Source organism: Scyliorhinus torazame, chromosome 25 (assembly GCF_047496885.1).
Source record: "Scyliorhinus torazame isolate Kashiwa2021f chromosome 25, sScyTor2.1, whole genome shotgun sequence".
Classification (NCBI taxonomy): domain Eukaryota; kingdom Metazoa; phylum Chordata; class Chondrichthyes; order Carcharhiniformes; family Scyliorhinidae; genus Scyliorhinus; species Scyliorhinus torazame.
In genome coordinates, this window is record NC_092731.1 from 9,542,598 (window position 1) to 9,558,493 (window position 15,896).

The window sequence follows — 15,896 nt, forward strand, 5'->3', positions numbered from 1 at the left end:
CTCCCGTGGTGTGCGAGGGGCATCCTGCGGGCGTCGCATGCTGGAGGGTCCGGGTCTCTCTGTCTCCCATGGCCTCTGAGGGACATCCTGCGGGCGGTGTGCATCTGCGGGGATGGGTGCCTGGACGTTTGGTCCTGCGATACACAATGAAGCATGCATGGTTAGACATCAGGCAGTGATCAGGTGATATGGGGGAGGGGGATATAGGGGAGGGGGGATATGGGGACGGGCTGTCGGTGGCTCACTTGCTAGTACGCCCCCGACCTCTGCATCAGGTCCTCAGGTCCGCCAGCCAGTTCCAGGGCCCTTTCCTCGTGTTCGGTCAGTGGCCTCTCATCAGCTGGGCCTCCTCCAGTCCTCACATGCTCCCTATTGTTGTGTGCGCGCTTCTCCTGTGGGGGGGGGCGGGGGTGGCAGGGGTAAAAGGCAACACTGTTAGGCAGGTATATGAATGCACGCCATCGGTTGCGCGTGCATTGCAGAGATTAAGGTTAGGGCTGGATTCACTTGGGGATATGGGGGAGGGGGTATATGGGGGAGGGGGGCTATGGGGGACGGGGTGATATAGGGGATATGGGGGAGGGGGTATATGGGGGAGGGGGGTATATGGGGAGGGGGGCATATGGGGGAGGGGGGATATGGGGGAGGGGGGATATGGGGAGGGGGCGATATGGGGGAGTGGGGGATATGGGGGAGTGGGGGATATGGGGGAGGGGGGATATGGGGGAGGTGGGATATGGGGGAGGAGGGATATGGGGGAGATATGGGGGAGGGGGGATATGGGGGAGGGGGGATATGGGGAGGCTCACCCTGCCTGCTCTGACGAGGTTGTTCACCTTCTTGTGGCACTGGGTGCCTGTCCGTGGTGTCAGAGCCGCAGCGGTGACGGCCTCTGCCACTTCCCTCCACAGACGCCGGCTGTGGCGTGGGGCAACTCTGCGGCCGTGCCCGGGATACAGGGCGTCCCTCCTCTGCTCCACCGCGTCCAGGAGCGCCTCCACATCCCGTGACTCCAACGTCGGGGCTGGGCGGCGGCCAGCCATCCAGTCGGGTGTTCCGGTCGGGTGTTCCGGTCGGGTGGGGGGGGAGCAGCGTGGCCTTATGAGCCGTCACGCCGTGCGGCGCGTATGACGCTGCACGGCGTGAACCACTGCGCAAGCGCGGATCCCGTTACGTCGCTGCTAGCCCATTTTGGGCCGGAGACTTTCGACCCATTTTTCCGACGTGACGCAAGTCGGATTTGCGCCGTTTTTTGCGCCAATCGGCGGACTTTCCGCCGATAACGGAGAATTTCGCCCCAGGTCTGGGATTTTGCCTAACACATGCCTCACAAAATCCACATCGACCCAGTTCGGGGCGTAGACATTCACGAGCACCACTCGGACCCCCTCCAGCATCCCACTCACCATGATATACCTATCAGCCACTATTCTCCCAGCCTCCAATGCCACTCGCTTGCTGATCAGAATTGCTACCGCCCTGGTCTTCGAGTCCAGCTCTGAGTGGAACACCTGACCCACCCAACCCTTCCTTAACCTCATCTGGTCTGTGAACTTCAGATGTGTCTCCTGGAGCATTGCCACGTCTGCCTCTAGTCCCTTTAAATGTGCGAACACGCGTGCTCTCTTCACTGGCCCATTCAGACCTCTCACGTTCCAAGTAATCAGCCTGATTGGGGGGCTACCACCCCCCAGCCCCCCATGCCGACTAGCCATCACTCTTTCTTGGCTAGCCCCAAGCCCGTGCCCCCCCCCCCCGCTTCCCCGGGTACCCCCTCAAGCAGCAGCCGTCCCCGACCCTCCTTTTATTCCCTGAAGAAAATTTCTCTCTTGCTCGCAGAGCAGCCATACTCCCCCACCCCCTCCTCCCTAACGCCAAAAACCTAATCTCCCAAATCAAATACCAACCCAACACTAAGTCACCCCCCACCATGCTCCCGAGAGTCAGCTGATCCATGCTGACCCTGATAGCCCCCGCCCCTGGTGCCGGTCAGCCTATCGTCCTATTGTTCGGGCCCCTCTCCCCACATAGAAATAACCTATTTACACTTTCCCCAGTAAGTAAATAACAGCTCTCCAAAAGCCATTAGCATAACCATAAAGCCAAACAGCCACACTCACTTAAAACAGAACCCAGTCCCCTGAAGTGTAGTACTCGCTTCAGGGGCCCCCCCTCATATCAACCACCTTCTTAACAAAGCGCCCTCCAACCGTCCCCCCAACCCGCTCTCTCGCCCATGACTAACCACAATCTTATTTAAAACAGAACACAAGTACAAACCGCCGCCTCCTCCCATCTTCAAAGCATTAAGTGTCTCTTAACTCGAGTCCAACTTCTTCTGTTTAATAAATGTCCAATCATCATCTGGCGACTCGAAATAATAGCGTCGGTCTTCGTGCGTTACCCACAGTCTCGCTGGGTATAACACCCCAAACTTCACCCCCTTCTTAAAGAGGGTCGCCTTTGCCCGGTTGAACCCCGCACGTCTCCGCACCCAGGTTCTGAATGATGCGCACCTCATTATTCTCCCACTTGCTGCTCCGTTCCTTCTTGGCCCATCGCAGGACGCGCTCCGTGTCTGAAAATCGGTGGAAACGGATCACCATGGCCCTTGACGGGTCGTTCGCCTTGGGTTTCCTTGCGAGGGCTCTGTGGGCTCCATCCGGCTCCAGGGGTCGAGGGAAAGCCCCCGCTCCCATCATCGACTCCAGCATACTCACCACATACGCTCCCGCATCTGATCCCTCAATACCTTCAGGAAGGCCAACGATTCTTAAATTCTGCCTCCTGGTTCTGTTCTCCAGCTCCTCCCAGCTTCTCTTGCACCTGCTTGTGGCGGTCCTCTAGCACCTCCACCTTATGCTGCAGCACAGTTATCTCGTCCTCTTGGTTGGAGTTTTAATTCGATCTCCTGGATCGCTTTCCCCTGGGCTGCCTGAGTCGCGACCATTTGGTCGATCGATGCTTTCATCGGGTCAAGCGTATCTCTTTTTAGCTCAGCAAAGCAACTCTTGAAAAACTCCATCTGCTGCTCCTTCGGCCAGTGAGCCGCCGCTCCCTGGTCCTTGACGTCTGCCATGCTTCGCCGCACTGCCAGCTCCCCTCGCTTCCCTCTATCGGGACTGATTCGTTTCACACGGCCACTTCTGGTCCAGCTATCCATACACCGGGGGGTAAATCCTCCTTACTGATGCTAACTCCACCGATTTATTTCATAAAGTCCACAAAAATCCAGGAAAAAAGATCCGAAAGTCTGATTCAGGCGGGAGCTATCGAATGTCCGACCTACTCCTCCATGGTCGCCACCGGAAGTCCACTTCCAGGAAAGTTAAACACTAGAAAATAATCCGTCCGGGTGAGATGCATTTTTGCACTCCCCTTTGTGACTTGAAGAAGATCATTCTGTCCATGTGCATGTGTTGGCTCTCTACACTCAGGCCCAGCTTCTCCAATCTATCCACATAACTGAAATTACTCATCCCTAGAACCATTCTCATATATCTTCTCTGCACCTATCGCTTTCACCTCCTTCCTAAAATGTGGTGCCCAGAACTGCGCGCCATACTCCAGTTCAGGCTGAACCAATGTTGTATACATAGGTTACCATAGCTTCCATGTTTTTGCATTCTGTGCCATTATTAATAAAGCTCAAGATGCCGCATACTTTATTAACCATGTTCTCAACCTGGGTGGCACAGTGATTAGCACTGTTCCCTCACAGCGTCATGGACCAAGGTTCGATTCCGGCCTGGGTCACTCTCTGTCTGGAGTTTGTACTGTTCTTCCCGTGTTGCGTGAGTTTTTTATGCATCCTCTGGTGTCCTCCGACACTCATAACTGTATGCAGTTTAGATGGGGTGGCAGGAATTGAGCGGAGGAGTGGGCCTGGGTAGAGTGTTCTTTCAGAGGGATAGTGCAGACTCAATGGGCTGAATGGTCTCCGTCTGCACTACAGGGATTGTATACATTCCCGCCATCTTCAATGATTTGTACACATATATATGCAGGTCATCTGCTCCATCTCCTTTAGAATTGTACCTTTGGTTTTATATTATCTCTCTACATTCTTCCTTGCTAAATGGATCACTTAACACTTCTCTGCATTAAATTTCTTTTGCCACTTGCTTGCCTTTTGCACCAACTTGTCTGTTATTTTTGAACTTCTACATTATCCTTCTCACAGTTCCTAATAATTCCAAGTTTCGTTTGTCTGCACAATTAGAAGTTGTGCACTGTGCACCAAGGTCTCGGTCATTTATGTATATCCGAAAGAGCAGGGGCACAAACGCAACTCCTGGGGATCTCCACTTTAAACCTTCCTCCAGTCTGATAGACAACTGTTCATCACTATTCTCTCTTTCATGTCACTCAGCCAATTTCAAGCTCCAGTTTTGCTCTGAAGCTTGTTGCATGGCACTTTATCAGATGTTTTTTGGAAGTCCATGTGCAGCACATCAACTACATTACCCTCATCCACATTCTGTTACCTCATCAAGAAACAGGAATGTTAGTTCAACACAATGGGCGGGATTCTCCGACCCCCCCGCCGGGTGGGAGAATCGCCAGGGGTTGGCGTGAATCCCGCCCTCGCCGTCCTCCCAATTCTCCAGCCCCCCAAAAACCGGCCCGGCGTGAGTCGCACCGCCCGCCTCGGAGAATGACGGGGTCCGGTGCGACTCGGGCTGGAGCCGCCCGAAGTCCCGCCCGCCTGTAGCCGGTCCCGCCGGCGTAAATTAGAGTAGGTCCCTTACCGGTGGGGTATGGCCGCGCGGACGGGCTCCGGGGTTCCTGGGGGGTCACGGGGAGATCTGGCCCCGGGAGGTGCCCTCAAGGTGGCCTGGCCCACCGATCCGTGGGCGGGCCTGTGCCGTGGGGGCACTCAATTTCTCCGCATCGGCCGCTGTGGTCTTCCGTGATGGCCGATGCGGAGACGAACCCTCCCGCGCATGCACGGGGATGATGACAGCATGCGCTGGCACTCCCGCGCTTGCGCCGACTCGCGCCGGCCCTTCGGTGCCAGTTGGCATGGCGCCAAGCCCCTATCCCACCGGCTGGGCACCAACCACCCTGGGTGGTTCACGCCACTCCGTCCCACCGGGACCCCCCCACCCCGCCGGGTACAGGAGAATCCCGCCCATTTTGTCAATAACAAATTCATTCTGCCTTTTCTTCATTAATCTGCATTTGCCCCAATTATGCTAATTATGTCCCAAGTTTTAATTTCTAAACGCTTCCCCTCCACTGAGTTTAAACTGACTGGCCTGTTGTTGCTCGGCTTATCCTTATCTCCATTTTTGAACAAGGGTGTAACATTTGCAATTCTCCAGTCCTCTAGCACTACACCTTGTATCTGAGGTGCAACGGAAGACGATGAGTTAAGTTTATTGCTAGGAACAGGATGGAAAGAGATTATTTGCTAGAAGTCGATGAAATACAATTAATAGTTGTTATTTATTTATTATTTCTCTTCAGCTGGGTGAGCAATACGGCCCCGTATTCACCATTTGGTTGGGCAGTTGTCCTGCAGTGGTGCTGTGTGGCCACGAGGCGGTGGCAGAAGCGTTGATCGAGCGAGGGCATGACTTCAGCGGCAGATATGTCTTGCCTGTCTCCAGAACATTGGCAAATGGCCTCGGTGAGCAAACTTCATATCCTCTACTTAAATTATTATTGCTGCTTTTACTACCCTAATAACTGAAAATTTAGAATGAGCCCATTTCATTTTCATTTCTTTTCATTCACTCATTTTCATTTTATTCATTTGTCCACTGACTTTATGCGGGTTACGGATCTTCCACTGAAGTTACCTCGTCCAATCCAATGTCCCCACCTTTTCCCCTATCACAATAGTCATTTATAATAACATGTTCCATGTTGTACGAACCCCCAGTGAAAAAAGCATTTCTTAGAATAACTTGTTCATTCTTCCAGTGATCATCCTAATTCTTTGGCATTTCTAAAACACTTTTTCTGTCCTCAAGGCATCACAAAGCTCTTTGTAACCTATGAATTAAAGTCCTTCTGAATTGTTAGCTGATAAAGGAACAGGTAATATGTTTTTTGTGTTCTTTGAGGAACAAAAGTTGGGTGGAAAACTGAGCGCTACCCTGTACTTTGCTGATCATTGTCATGGATCTTTACATCTACCGGAATAAGAAACGGCCTGAGTAAAACGACACATGCAAAAGAGATCCTCGGAACAGCAATAAAGTGTCAGCCTATGTTATATATACTGTAGTTTTGGCAGATGAACGTGAACCCACATCTTCTAACTCAGATGCCAGAATTCCAGTACTGTACCAAACTGACACTGGAAAGCTTTAAGCATTAGTAGCTGCCAATTGGGAGACCCTGGGATTTTCTGGAGCAAAAACACTGAGAACAGTTATCACTTTAACATTACCACCAGGGAGCTGCACTTGCCCGAGGAAATTCAAATGTTTGCCACTACCCGACATAATAAGCTGAGCCTCCTGACGTACCGCCATAGCAAGGGAACTCCGCCTCTTCTTGTTCACCATGTCATGGGTAATGATTCATGGGAATTGCACCCCCTCCACTTCCAGCTGCAGATCTCTGAAAGGCAGGCTGTAGTTCCTGATCCCCGCTCTAATGTCCAGCTCATGTCCGACAACAGCAGGCTGCTGTTGGTCATATTGTTCCTCATCCGAGGTCCAACCAATGGAATCCCAGCTTCTTCTCATCCAGATGTGATTCTCAACAGTAGAAAGTAAATTCTCAGCAAAATTACTTTGAATGAAGTGATTGAGGAATATGTTCGGTTTAATTGTCCGGTTGAGGTCTCGCAGGTGGTGGTGTGGGAAGCTTTGAAGACAGTGGTGAGGGGGGAGGTGATATTGTTTAAGGCAAAGGTGGATAAGGAGGAGAGGGTGGAGCGGCCAAGGTTAATAGATGAGCTATTGGAAGTGGACAGGAGGTATGCAGAGTATGTGGATCCAGCACTGTTGGAAAAGAGGAAGGAGTTGAAGGCGAGTTTTGACCAGCTGTCCACAAGGAAGGCAGTGCGCCAATTGAAGCGGGCGAGGGGAGCGGACTACGAGTATGGAGAGAAGCCAGGGCGCATGCTGGCTGGTCAATGTCGGAGGGAGGCAGCGGCAAGGGAAATTGTTCAGTTCAGGATGGGACAGGCAAGTTGGTGGTGGCTCCGGACGAGATTAATAGGAGTTCTATGAGAGGTTGTATAGGTCGAACCACCGGGAGAGGATCGAGGAATGCAGGAATTCCTAGGTGGTATGGAAGCTAGCAGGGCTGGATGGGTTTCCGGTGAAGTACTACAAAAAATTTAGGGATAACTTTGCGCCGCTGATGGTGGGGATGTTTGAGGAGGCAATAGGGAAGGGAGTGTTGCCACAGACTTTGAGGCAGGCATTGATCTCCTTGTTGCTCAAGAAGGATAAGGATCTGACAGAGTGTGGGTCGCATAGGCCCATATCACTCTTGAATGTAGATGCAAAGGTGTTGACGAAAGTGTTAGCGGGAATGCTGGAGGAGTTCCTCCAGAAGGTGATAGGGAAGATCAGACAAGGTTTGTAAGAGGGAGGCAGTTTTTTTTCAAACATTATGAGGGTTCTTAATGTAGTTAATGCATAGGCGGAGGCAGAGGTAGTAGTGGCGCTGGACGCCGTGAAGGCGTTTGACCGGATAGAGTGGAGGTATTTTTAAAGAAAATATTTTTATTTTCCTCCTTTTTCACATTTTCTCCCAAATTTACACCGAACAATAAACAATCAGTAACGAATGCAATGTCAATCCCCAGATTGTCATGTGAGAGTACCTTTAAGAAGTGGGTGTTTATCAAATAGCTGTAGTGGATATACCTTTAAGAAATGGGTGTTTATCAAATAACTGCAGTGATGTCAGAGTGTAGGTGGAGCTGGGCTGTCTGCCTGTTTTACTTTCGCTTTGGGCTGTCAACTACAGGGTGTGTTTAAAAATGTTAATTGGATTCATAGAATTAGCATTGTTTTTTTGTTTAAAGATACTTTAGTACTCTGTTGCATCACACCTGTAAAGTGGGCCCTTGTGCTCCCCATAACCAAAATCTATTCACAGTTATGGTTCAGGTGAACTCCATGATACACTTTGGGGTTCACTAAACCCTGGCTGGTAACAAATTGGGGGCTCATCCGGGATACAAGTCTATCTATTAGGTTGGCTTTGTGAACTTAACGTCACTGAGGGGTGAGCATATTGTGGTTGCTTTTCATCGTGTGGTATTCCAGTTTAAGTAGGGAGTGTGTTGTGGACAATGGCTCTTTCAGAGGCTCTGACGTTTTTGGGGGTGGAGACGGTCACACACAGTACCTTATGAACAGAGACTACAAGCAGGTTTTTAGATTTGGCAAAAACATTGCAGTTAACATTAACACCTGACAGAATATGAAAAGAGGTACTTACAGTGCGAGCTGAGCATTTAAAATTGCCTGAGCAATAGTCTGAGTCATTAGAAATGGCAAAAATTCAGTTACAAATCAAGCAACTTGAACATGAAAAAGAATTAAAGCAGCTTAAATATGAAATGAGAAAACTAGAGAGAGAAAGGGAGATACAGATCAGGGAAAAAGGACAGGAGAGCGAAGAAAGAAACAAAGAATAGCCCCTAGCAAAACAAAAAGAAAGAGAAAGGGAGATACAGATCATGGGAAAAGAAAAGAAGAGAGAAGAAAGCAACAAATAATGAATAGCCCTCACAGAGCAAAAAGAAAAAGAGGGAGAGGAAAGGGAAAGAGAGAGGAAAGGGAAAAAGAGAGAGAGTTTGAACTTCAAAAAATAGCCATGAAACATGACAGTCAGTTAAAATTGGCAAATGTAAAGGGAAATGTACAGTTGGAGGAATGTGATGAGGATAAAGAGAAAGAGCGTCACAGTCAAAGGCTTGGTGGGGATCGATTTAAATATGTCCAAGCATTGCCAAGGTTTGATGAGAAGGAGGTAGAAGCCTTTTTCACTTCATTTGACAAGGTGGTTAAACAACTGAAATGGCCACAGGACATCTGGGTATTACTAATTCAAGCAAAGCTGGTATGTAGGGCTAGTGAACTGTTTGCATCACTATCAGAGGAGGTATCTGGGAAGTATGAGGAGGTGAAAAAAAATCGATCTTAGGGGCATATGAAGTCGTGCCTGAAGCCTACAGACAAAGGTTTAGAAATTTAAGGAAAAAAAACCTGGTCAAACATACGTGGAGTCTGAAAGGATCAGAGTAATTTTGATAGGTGGATAAGGGCTTTGAAAATAGACCAAATGTATGAAGCTCTCAGAGACATTATACTTTTAAAAATTAAATTCCTGATGTAGTGAGAAGTCATGTGGAAGAGCAGAGGATTAAAACTGCAAGGTTAGCAGCAGAAATGGCAGATGATTATCAATTACTTCATAAATCAAAGCTTGGGTACCAACATCAGTTTCAGCCTGTGAGGGATAGAAACTGGGGAAAAGAGAAATACTCAAGTGGTAGTGGTAAAGGAGATCTGATGGGAGATAATAAGGAGAGTGTACCTCAGATTAAAAGATCAACATTTTAATGTTGTCTAGCCAACTCACCTGCTCTATTTAATCGTTCCCTAAAATTTGACACGTAATCCAATAATGTAGGTTACGATTTCTCACTCACCAATTTTTTCTTACTCAATTTAAGTGGTCCTCTTACCTCATGACCAAACATTAATTCAAAAGGACTGAATTCGGTTGACTCATTAGGTGCATCCATAATTGCAAACAGTATGAATGGAATTCCTTTATCCCAAACCCCTTCATTGTCTTTGATGTCTGATGCTACCTTTCTCACCCTCCCTGTGATTCTGGGTGGTACGCAGTTGATTTAATTTGTTTTATTCCTAAGCTATCCATAACTTCTTTGAATAACCTTCAGGTAAAATTTGATCCTTGATCCGAATGTATTTCTGTGGGTAGTCCATATCTAGTAAAGAATTTAAGTAACTCTTCCACAATCTTTTTAGCTGTAATATTACGTACTGGAATTGCCTCTGGAAACCTAGTAGACACATCCATTCTCGTCAAAAGATACTGATTCCCACTTTTTCTTTTAGGAAGCGGTCCTACACAACCAATTAAGACCCTTGTAAAAGATTCCTCAATTGCTGGAATGGGTATTAAGGTCTCTGGTTTTATCACTGCTTGAGGTTTCCCTGTCACTTGACATGTGTGACGTGATCGACAAAATTTAACTACATCTTTATGTAGTCTAGATCACCAAAAATGTTTTTGGATTTTAGTTTGTTTTCCTTACTCCCAAATGACCTCCCACTGGTACCTCATGTGCTACTCGCAACACCTCCTTTCTATACCCTACAGGCAATACTACTTAATGAACTTCTGCCCACTTTTCGTCCACCTTCTGTTGTAACTCCGCCAATTTTCTTGAACTAAAAATACCCGCCTCATCCTCCACCTGTTCTTGTTCTTTTTCAACCATCTGACCAAAAATCATTTCTGATAATTGAACTTCAACTTTATTTTCACTCTTTGATTTCTCCTCTTGTCTTAACCTGTGACTTTGCGACCTTGTTACTACACAATCCGGAAAAATCCCAGGATATTCGTCCTTGAACACTTCAGTTGTCTGATTTTCCACTGGCTTATCAACCACAGTATGCATCACTCCCACCTGCGATACAGCTACAGCATTACCCAAGATAAACTGTATTCCTGGACAAGATAGTTTATCTATTACTCCTACTACAATTTCAACGCTCTTCACTGGACTTTCCAACCTTACCTTATATAATGGAACACTGCTCTTCGCACCCTGAGTTCCACATATTACCACCTTTTCTGGCAATATTCTTCCCAAACTACATAACTCCTCATCTCTTACCATTAAAGATTGACTAGCTCCCGTATCTCTTAAAATTGTGACTTCTTTACTTGCTCCTCCCGATACACATGAGTAAACTTTACCCACACATGTAAATTCTGTAAAGAGATCTGGCACCATCTTATCAATCCCCTCTTTATCAATCTGTACATTCGTTTGCTCCTCCTTCGCTTCACTCGGGCTTTCCTTTACCACTTCAACAAACCCCACTGTCTTATCCTATTTTGCCACATCAGCCTTCCCAGTGCATTTCTTCAACCATCAACACCGTGACTTTACATGGCCTAGTTTATTACAGTGAAAACATTTGAAACTTTTCATTTCTCTTCCACCGTCATGGATTTCTTTTTTAATCTGAGGTACATTCTCCTTCTTATCTCCCATCAGATCACCTTTACCTTTACCACTTGAGTATTTCTCTTTTCCCCAGTTTCTATCCCTCACAGGCTGAAACTGATGTCGGTTACCAAGCTTTGATTTATGAACCAATTCATTATCATCTGCCATTTCTGCTGCTCATCTTGGAGTTTTAACCCTCTGCTTTTCCACATTCTACATCAGGAATTGAATTTTTAAACTCTTCCAAAAGCATAATTTCTCTGAGAGCTTCATTCGTTTGGTCTATTTTCAAAGCCCTTAGCCACCTATCAAAATTACTCTGCTTAATCCTTTCAAACTCCATGTATGTTTGACCAGGTTCTTTCCTTAAATTTCTAAACCTTTTGTCTGTAGGCTTCAGGCACTAGTTCATATGCACCTAAGATGGATTTTTCCACCTCCTCATCCGTCCCAGATACCTCCTCCAGTAGTGATGCAAACACTTCACTAGCCCTACCTACCAGCTTTGTTTGAATCAGTAATACCCACATGCCCTGTGGCCATTTCCTTTGTTTAGCCACCTTCCACCTTCTCAAATGAAATGAAAAAGGCTTACACCTCCTTCTCATCAAACCTTGGCAATGCTTGGACATATTTAAATAGATCCCCACCAAGCCTTCGACTGTGATCCTCTTTCTCTTTATCCTCATCACTATCCTCCAATTGTACATTTCCGTTTACATCCGCCAATTTTAAGTGTTATGTTTCATGGTCATTTTCTGAAGTTCAAACTTCTCTCTTTTATCCCTTTCTCTTTCTTTTTCTATGATCTGTATCTCCCTTTTTCTTTCCTCTCTCTTTTTCTTTTTCTCTCATTGCATTTCAAGCCGCTTTAATTCTTTTTCATGTTCAAGTTGCTTGATTTGTAACTGAATTTTTGCCATTTCCAATGAGTCAGACTGTTTCTCAGGCAATTTTAAACGCTCATCTAGCGCCATTAGTACATCTTTCCTTTTCGTATTCTGTCAGGTAATGTTAACTGCAATGTTTTTGCGAAATCTAAAAGCCTATTTTTTAGTCTCTGTTCGTGACCGCTTCCACCCTTAAAAACCTCAGACCCTTTGAAAGAGCCATTGTCCACATCACACTCCCTACTTAAACTGGTATACCACACCTGACGAGCAGCCATGATATGCTCACTATCCCTTTTCATACCCCTGAACTTCCTAACGCCATGACCAATGACTCAATCGTGAGTGCAAACAGCAGGGGCGGCATAGGACATCCCTGCCTAGTCCCACGGTGGAGAGAAAGGTATTCTGAGCTGATGTTATTTGTGTGGACATTGACCCTCGGCTCCTTATATCGTAGCTTTACCCAGTCCACAAAACTTGGTCAAATCCCAAATCGCTCCAGAACTGCCACCCATTCTACCCGGTCAAACGCTTTCTCAGCGTCCAATGCCACAACCACCTCTGGTTCCTTCCCCTCTGCCGGTGCCATAACCACGTTCAATACCCTCCTAATGTTCGAAAAGAGCTGCCTCCCTCTCACAAACCACATTTGATCTTCATCTATCACCTTCAGGAGGCACTCCCCCAGCCTACCTGCCAGTACCTTTGCGTCCACGTTTAGAAGTGATATGGGCCTATACGACCCACACTCTGTCGGATCCTTATCTTTCTTTTTAAAAAAAAATTTTTTTTTCTTCTCCTCCATTTTCACATTTTCTCCCACATTTACATCCATCAACGATAAACAATAATCAGCAAGATATGTCAGTCCCCATAATAACAACAACAATCCCATCTACCACCAACCCCCAAACCTCAACCCGCATGTTTACATAAACAAATGACAAAAATAAATCAGGGATTACCCGTAGTCACCCTTAATCTACACAGCTCCCCCCCCCCCCCCCCCCCCCCACCCCAGGTCTCCAGCTCCTCCCGTCCAATGCCTCTTGCAAAACTCCTCCCCCTACCCTCGGTTCCTTCCCCCCCAACTTTCCACCCCGGCTAAACCACTTGGACCCTGTTCTGCCAGGCTCCGATGGCCGCAACCCCTCCCCCCACCTCACTCCCGTTCACTGGCCGGCACACACTGGCCAGCGTGGAGGCCCCCGCCTGGGTCCCTTTCCCACTTGCCCGGCCCCAGGAAAGCCCAAAGATCCCCTTTTAGCACACAAACCCCGTCTATCCACCTACACCCCAAAGAACTCTCATTTCGAGTGAAAGTCCCGTCCCTTCCCTCGTCCAAATATATACCACCTTGGCTCCTTTAATCTCTACACCCGCGCGCAGTGATACAAAAAAGAAGAAAATACAGTCATGAAGTTACATCGGCACATGGCCATTCCTCAGTTTGTCAGTTCTGCCACAGTCCTTCTGCTTTCGCAAACACCTCCGCTGCTTCCGCCGTTCCAAAATAAAATTCCCTGAGCTTGTAAGTCACCCTCAGCTTCGCTGGATATGCAATGCCACACCGCACCTTGCTAATGTACAGTGCCCTCTTCACCCGGTTGAAGGCAGCCCGCCTCCTTGCCAGCTCCACCGTAAAGTCCTGGTATACACGTATACCAGCTCCAGCCCACTGCACCACCCGCTTCTGCTTGGCCCAGCTCAGGACCTTCTCCTTCACCCTGTACCTACGGAAGCACAGAGTCACTGCCCTTGGCGGCTCACTCGCCTTTGGTACAGGCCTCCACGACCGATGAGCCCGATCCAGTTCATATCGGGAGGGGTCCTCCCCCTCCCCCAGTAGTTTTGCCAGCATCACGGCAAAATACTCAGTCGGCTTCGGTCCTTCAACTCCTTCGGGAAGCCCCACAATCCTCAAGTTCTGTCGCCTGGATCTATTTTCCAGGTCTTCCATTTTTCCTTGCAGATCCTTGTTAGTATCCATCACCTTCCGCATCTCTTTCCCCATCGAGGCAAGTTGATCACCGTGCTGCAATAACGTCTCCTCCACTTCCTTCAGCGCCTCCCCTTGCTCTCGCACCTCCGCCACTGCGTTCGATCCTTATCTTTCTTAAGTAACGGGGAAATCGATGCCTACCCCAAAGTTTGTGGTAACACCCCCTTCCCTATCGCTTCCTCAAACATCCCCATCATCAGCGGTACCAGCCTAACTTCGAATTTTTTATAATATTCCACCCGAAACCCATCCAGCCCAACCACCTTCCCAGACTGCATCCTCCCAATCGCATCTTTTATCTCCTGCTCCACTATCGCCCCTTCTAATGTCGCCCTGTCCCCCTCCCCTAACCTCAGGTACTACAGCCCATCTAGAAATTCCTGCATCTCCTGGCCTCCCCCAGGTGGCTCTGACCTGTACAACCTCTCATAGAATTCCTTAAAGACCTTGTTAATCTGATCTGGAGCCACCACCAACTTCCCTGCCCTGTCCCGCACCTGGACAATTTCCCTTGCCGCAGCCTCCCTCCGGAGCTGACCCGCTAACAGCCTTCTCTCCATGCTCGTAAACTGCACCCCTTGCTCGCCTCCATTGGCCTACCGCCTTCCTGGTAGATAGTCGATCAAAGCTCGCCTGAAGTTCCTTCCTCTTTTCCAACTGCGCTGGGTCCCTATCTTCTGCATACCTCCTGTCTACCTCCAGCATCTCATCTATTACCCCCTGATGATCCAACCTCTCCTCTTTGTCTAGCCTATCCTTGAACAAGATCAGCTAACCCCTCATCACCGCCTTTAAAGCCTCCCAGACAACCGCTTTCGACACCTCCCCCGTGCAGTTAAAACATACATATTCCTCGATTACTTTTTCAATTTTGTCACAGAACCCTCGGTCCCCCAACAGTCCCACAATTAACTTCCACCCTGGTCTGTGTGCCACCCCCTTCTCCAGTACCAAATCCACCCAATGCATGGCATGATCTGATATTGCAATTTCCAAGTACTCTGACCCTAGCTAGCAGCACCTTCCCCACCATGAAAAAGTCGATCCGCGAGTACACCTTATGGACCACTGAGAAAAACGAGTAATCCCGCTCCCTCGGGTGCAGAAACCTCCAAGGGTCCACCCCTCCCATTTCCACCATGAGCCCAGCCAGCACATTCGCCCCTTCCTGATGGGACCAGCGAGCGGGCTGTGACCTGTCCAATCGTGGCTACTGCACCAAGTTCCAGTACCCCCCACTATCAGTTTGTATGTGTCCAAGTTGGGGATGGCCCCACGCACCTTCTTCGCGAATCCCACATCGATCCAATTGGAACCATATACACTTACCAGCGCCACTAGCCTCCCCTCCAGCGCTCCTGTCACAATCACATACCTACGCCCCCTGATCTGCAACCACCTTCTCCATCTGGAACTGTACCCTTTTGCTGACCATTACCGCTACCCCTTGAGCCCTTCTGTCAAATCCAGAGTTAAACGCCTGACTAACCCAGCCCTTTTTAAGTCTCACTTGATCCTTCACCCTCAGGTGAGTCTCCTGAAGCATTGCTACATCGGCTTTCACTGTTTTACGATGCGCAAGCACCCTTGACCTCTTGACTGGACCTCCCAACCCCCTCACGTACCACGTGACTATCCGAACTGGGGGTCTTTAACTCCCCGCCCCCTCTTCTTATCCACCATCATCATTTCACCGGGGCCTGCCCCATGAGCCTGAATCGTCCCTATCCATTATTAACATCGAACCCCCTCCCCACCTCCCAGAATCCCCCCTGCACTTCCCCTCAAAAAAATCTCACACAGT

At 48.5% G+C, this 15,896-nt stretch overlaps 1 protein-coding gene across 1 annotated transcript in view; it reads left to right on the forward strand.

The window, feature by feature from the left end:
- LOC140402302 (cytochrome P450 2C3-like) overlaps positions 1–15,896 on the forward strand; it is a 121,320-nt gene that overhangs the window by 55,297 nt on the left and 50,127 nt on the right. Inside the window, exon 2 of the mRNA XM_072489984.1 lies at positions 5,473–5,635. Coding sequence (XP_072346085.1) covers positions 5,473–5,635 — 163 coding nt within the window. The remainder of the gene's footprint in view (positions 1–5,472; positions 5,636–15,896) is intronic.